Here is a 5,656-nt window from a genome sequence, read left to right on the forward strand (position 1 = left end):
TCCGCGCGGCCCCCAGGGAGAGGAGGTGAAGGCACCGAAGAGGGGCCGGGGCGCGCGTGCCCGGTTACTCTTGCCAGCCAGGGCCTGTGCAAGGCTCCAGGACAGATCCGGGTGTGAAAAGGGGATGGGGTTGGGCTGGCCAGGCAAACGGTCCCCAGAGAGCAGGAAGCGCGCGCTCTGTGGATCGTGCCCGCTCCGCCGCCAACCTCGGAGCCCCGAGTCGGCCGTTCTGGGAAAACAATCAAGATGCGGAGCCACCTTTCTCGCCGGGGCCCGCAGGGAGCTGGTTCCCGGGCGGCCTAAGAGCCCGCCCACAGGGCAAGCGTGGTGAAGGCCCGGGGCGCGCGGGTGCGGCAGGCGTTTCCTCCCCGGGTTTGCTCTCTCCCTTCCTCCCACCCCACGGCCCAGTGGCTCCCCTTCCTACCAGGGGCTGGAGTCACCAGCACGGGTGTCCATCCCCACGCGCCTGCAGAATCTGCAGCGGCATGCGCCCCAGCGCTCACGGCGGCGGGGCAAGGAGAGCCAGAAATGGTACCGAAGCTCTGCCCTTTGGCCCCCTTACATTTAGCCGCTGTCAAATCCACACGGGCACTCAGGTCGCGGTTCGCGTCGCACAGTGGCCGTGCTGCGTCCCTCCACCCAACCCGCCGCATCCTCGTTCGCCAGGCTCCCGCTCGCTCGCTACGTCTACCTCGCCGCGCCCTGAGGCCCCCAGGCGTCCTCCATCCTCAGCTCCCCCACAGCTCCATGGTTCCAGGGGAGAGGGGGGAGGCCGAAACTGACACCTTCTCCCCAACCTTCACCCCCTTTTGCTCATCACAGCTAGAGATCAAGAACAGCGGCGTTGTTCGCCACCAGCTTCACCTCTGCGCACACGCAAAGATGCAACGTAAAAAAAAAATTCAAAACTAGAAACAGTTGTCTCCACCCTCTGAAGGGGAGCGGAGAGGATCGGAGCACGCCGAAAGCTCGCTGCCCAAGGGCGGCCGTCACCGCGACGCACAACGGGTACGCAGACCCGCGCAGAGAACGTCCATCTCCTAGCCAGCGCATGACCCAGACCCAAGGAGCTGGCAATCCCGTCCTCTCCAAAGGCGCCCCTCCCCGGCCAGCAGCTGAGCCTTCCGCGCAGCCCGCCTGCCTGCGGGGGTGGGTGGTTGAAGGGTTGGGAGGAGGGGAGGAGGTGAGAAAGGAAATGGTGGGGTGGGGGTGGGGACAAGGAAAGGGAAGGCAGAGAAAACTCTTCCCCTGTCTTGCACAACTAGCGGGAGGAAGAGGAAAAATTCTGCCTGCCAATTGAACACTTTTCAGCCTAACCACTCTAAATGTAAAAAAATCTCTTCTGCTACCCCTCATCCGCGCACACAACAGCCTCACCACCGAATGCGCTGGGACAACAGGACCTCCAGTTTGACTTCCATAGAGACTATGGGAGATGTGAATTTCTATCAGTTCCAGCTGATTTATTAAATTGTCAAGATACAGACTTCCAGCACAAAAAAATAAAATAAAATAAAATAAAATAAAAAAAACAAAAAACAAACAAACAAAAAAAACAGGCAATGATGTCGACAGTGCATTGAGTCTGCTTTGCCACCATTTGCTACAAAATATGCAGATGGTCTGTACTTTATTTAGATTATATTGCACAAAATGAGAAACTTTTTAAACTATGTGCCTTTTTTTTTCTTTTTTGCTAAAAATTGAGAATCCAGTTTCAAACCTTCCACCTGGGGCCCCACCACATAGCACAGCGTATGAGATACATAAACTCCTACCATAGTACAGTACATACAATCTTCAAACTAGGTAACAGCTCTGAGGTCTATATCGCCATTTTCAATAAATCTTTACCTACAAATATTGAACAAATCTCTACTATAGCTGTACAAAAAAAAATTTGCTTTTTTTTTTAAACCACAAGGCCTTTAGATGCAAGGATTACTTAAAAATTTTAATCCTTTTTAAACTAGGACATAACGTACCAACATATTTGCATGCTTAAAAAAAATAGAAGAAAAAAGAAAAAAAATCAGGAAAAAAAGAAATCAAAAGGGAAGAAGTGCCTGAAAGTCTTACTGAAAAAACACAGCAAGAATGTTCCCTTTTCACTGTACAAAAATACGCCTGAAAATATATTAATTTTTAAAAAAGACTGAGGTCTGTTATGTATCAAAAATGTTTCAATACCTTTTGTACTGAGGTCTAGGCTGTCTGGTATTCAATCAAGGAGGTATAAGGGAACAAGTTACAAAAAAAAAGTTGGCAAGTAGAAATCACATTTGTAAAACCATAAACAATTTGATCTGAAAAGTAAACTCTGATCTTAAATCAGTTCACAGTTTTTTTTTTTTGTAAGCGTTTGTACAGTCTGCATTTTTTCAAGCTCCCTGCAGTTTTATTAAGAATCGGATGCATAGAAGACATCAGTTTTCTCCCTCCAAAAAATAAAATGAAATAAAAAGTTGCAATGGTCCCTTTTTTCTTTTTTCTTTTCTTTTTTTGCTTTAAAAAAAAATCACCAGTTCTTTAAGATCTCCTAAGGGGGAAAAATTTTCCACCAACTCCCTAGAGTAACAGTTGTGCTGCCAAAAGGGTCCTCTGCAGACGTCTTCCAGACTTCAAAGACCGACAAGCTTCAAACAGCGCCTTCCGGAGCGGGTCCTCCTTCCCCTCCCCCGCCCCGTCCCGTCCCCTCCGCCTTTGTTGCAATCACGATTTTCAGGAAAAAGAAATAGTAATTACAAAAACACATTTTTTGGGGAAAAAAATCACAACTCCAGACTAGGTATGCAACTACCTTGAGACACGATAAAAGAAGGGAGGGGGAACAAAAAAAAGGAGAGGAAAAATATATAAAAACTACTCAATTCACTTTAACTCCACCAAAATTTTCATCATCTTTTCCAATTTCTTTGCGTCACATCTTATCAATATCATCAGCATCTTCTTCTCTCCCCACCCTACCACCACCACCATTAAACACCACTAACACCATCATCATCATCATCATCATCATCATTATCCTGACCACCACGACTTCCTCCCAAGGAACCCTGCACCCGCCGAGAGAAAGAGCGAGAAGCCGGGCGCCCCTTTCAATACGTGAACACCAGGTCGGAGAAGTTCGCCTCCAGCCAGTCCCCCGCGATCATCTCGCTCAGCTCCGGCGTGCAGTAGTCGGGGAACTCGAAGTGGGAGCCCAGGCTGCCTTCGCTGAACGAATCCAAATCCTTATCCACAAGCGACAGGGACAGGTTCCCCGCCGCCGCGCCGCCCCCCAGCTGCTGCTCGCTGGCGCTGTGCGCGCTTTGGGAGAAATTCAAGCTCAGGTCGAACATCAGGTCGTCGGCGTCCTCGCCGCTGCTGCTGCTACTGCTGCTGCCGCTGCTGGACGAAGACGAAGTGGAGACCGAGCGCGCGGACGCGGGCGACAGCGCGGGCTGCGCGAGCGGCGGCGGGTGCTGCTTGGTGATGTTCTTGAAGCTGTAGTAGAGACGGCTGCCGCCCCCAGCGCCGGAGGTCGCGCCTGCCCTCACCTCGTCGTAGAGACTCGCGCCCTCGGGGGACTCGGCCGAGCTGCTCAGCGTAGGGCTGGCGGGCACTTTGGCGACGTTGTAGCGTCTCAGCAGCTGTGGCGGCTGTTGCCCGGGTGGCTGCAGGAGTTGCTGGTGCGGCGGCTCCTCGTCCTCCTCGTCCACCTCCTGCTTGATCCTCAGCTGCAGCTCGTCTTCGTCCTCGTCGTCTTCGTCGTCCTCATCTAGAAACACGCACTTGACCGTCTTGCCCGCGCCGGCACCGCCCGCGCCGCTCACGCGCAGGCTGCCCAGCACGTAGTCGTCGCCAGCGCTGCCGTAGTCCCCCGGCTGGGCCGCCTTGCCTGCTCCGGCCTTGGCGCCGGCGGCCGCGGGGGCCTTGAGCTTGCCGCATTTCTTGCTGGAGCCCTTGGAGGTCTTGGCGCCGCCCGCGCTGCCGCCCGCGCCACCGCCGCCGCCTCCCGCGGAGCTCTTCTCCGGGCTCTGGCTCGCGCTGGGCTTGGCCGAGGGGTCCATTTTGGGCTTTTTCCGGGGCCGGTACTTGTAGTCGGGGTAGTCGGCCATGTGCTTAAGCCGCAGCCGCTCCGCCTCCCGGATGAACGGGATCTTTTCGCTGTCCTTCAGCATTTTCCATCGTTTGCCCAGCCTCTTGGAGATCTCGGCGTTGTGCATGTCCGGAGACTGCTCCATGATCTTCCTGCGCTCGATCTTGGACCACACCATGAAAGCGTTCATCGGCCGCTTTATGTGGCCCGACGCCGTCTTGCACCAGTCCGGGTCGCTCTCATCCAGGGCCACCGGGCTGCAAGCCATGAATTCGCCCTCCTCTGTGTCCAGCGCCTCCCGGGGCAGGTTGCTTTCCGCTTCCAAGCTCTCCGCCTGCTGCACCATGATCCGCTGTGGAGCTGGGCGCTCAAACCCGGGCCACTCGGTCTCGTGCAGAGGTCCCCCTCCCCCTCCCACCCCNCGGGACCCCTCTCTCCTGCTTGTGGCTCCCGCCGCAAGCGCCGGACCCTAGACACTCCCAATCGCGCGCGCTCCTTCTGCAAAAAGTTGAGGGCTCTCTCTCAACTAGTTATCAGGGTGTCATATGGGTGACATCACTCCCCGGCGCAGCCAATGGTTGGGAGCCGGCTCCGCCCATCTTCCTTTATTAACTCCGTGACTCCACCCCCTTTACCCCGCCCTCAGGGCTGGTTTGCAAAGATGGGGGCGGTGGGGTAGGAGGAGGCATGTCTAGAAATATGTTATTTTTAAAAAATCCGCGTGTGTGCACAGATGCACCTCTCCCCGGGATGCTCGCGAGCGTCGCACCGCACCGCGGAGAGCAGGCGGGTCTGGGGCGAAACGGGGCGCCAACAGAGGGTCTGAGGAAAGGCCCAGTGCCCCTTTGTGCCCACTCCACCCAAGGCCCGAGAGTGCAAGCCCACTGGGCCACCTCGCTCCCCGCGTGCATTCGGGCACGCGCCCAGTCTGGACAGAGGGTGCCCAGCTCCCCCGTGTGAGCTCAGCTGCTCCCCGGAGCGCCCCATGGGGCTGTGCTGCTCGGGGCGCCGCAGCCCGGAGCCCGCGCGAGAAAACCCGCTGTGTGCCTGGCCGGCGGAAGGTGGCGCTTTAACACAACAACCTTCTCATGGCACGTGGGCTCTTTTCTCCTTTTTCCCTTTCTCTCTTTTTCTAAAGCAAAGAAATCAATTTAAAGCCTGAGAGTCTGAATTCTCCCTCGCCGGTGCATTTTTTTGACGTTGTTGTTTTGTTTTGTCCTTCTTCTCTGTTTTCCCTCCCGGGAGTGTTTGGAGACGTCGCCGTGCGGGTTGGGCTGCGCCGCGCCCCCGCACGCCCCGCCCTGGGTGGAGGCCGGAGTAACGGTCTGCGGGCTTGGCTGTAGCCGGGTCCTCGCGTTCAGTCTGGCCTCTGGCAAGGCCGGTTCCGAAGTGGGTACTGGGACCAGCAGGCTTCAGCAGCCCACCCCCCAGCCCCCTGCGTCACTTGTCAGGGTCTCGCTCTTCCCCCTTTCTCGCTCTCCTCCCTTCGCCGCTCCTCCGCCCCTCCCCCCGACTCCCTTTCTCCTTCCCAGCCCTCCTCTTCCTCTTTGTCCCTCCCCTTTCGTCGCTCACCAA

The 5,656-nt window shown here is 55.9% G+C and overlaps 1 protein-coding gene and 1 long non-coding RNA gene across 2 annotated transcripts in view; both read right to left on the reverse strand.

The window, feature by feature from the left end:
• The window catches only part of LOC125617284, a 5,433-nt gene extending 4,644 nt beyond the window's left edge, over positions 1–789 (reverse strand). Inside the window, exon 1 of the long non-coding RNA XR_007348262.1 lies at positions 563–789. This is a non-coding gene — a long non-coding RNA (uncharacterized LOC125617284). The remainder of the gene's footprint in view (positions 1–562) is intronic.
• An 810-nt stretch (positions 790–1,599) lies between these two features.
• Sox11 (SRY-box transcription factor 11) lies at positions 1,600–4,500 on the reverse strand. Its single transcript, XM_015479500.2, has one exon. The coding sequence runs from the start codon at positions 4,425–4,427 to the stop codon at positions 3,099–3,101; it is 1,329 nt and encodes a 442-aa protein (XP_015334986.1). The 5' UTR covers positions 4,428–4,500; the 3' UTR covers positions 1,600–3,098.
• Between the last annotated feature and the right edge of the window lie 1,156 nt (positions 4,501–5,656).

This window comes from Marmota marmota, unplaced genomic scaffold, assembly GCF_001458135.2.
Source record: "Marmota marmota marmota unplaced genomic scaffold, marMar, whole genome shotgun sequence".
NCBI classification, from domain to species: Eukaryota; Metazoa; Chordata; class Mammalia; order Rodentia; family Sciuridae; genus Marmota; species Marmota marmota.

Bases quoted from the DNA above. Each gene is read 5' to 3' on its own strand.
- Sox11 (XM_015479500.2), bottom strand. From the start codon at position 4,427: ATGGTGCAGCAGGCGGAGAGCTTGGAAGCGGAAAGCAACCTGCCCCGG.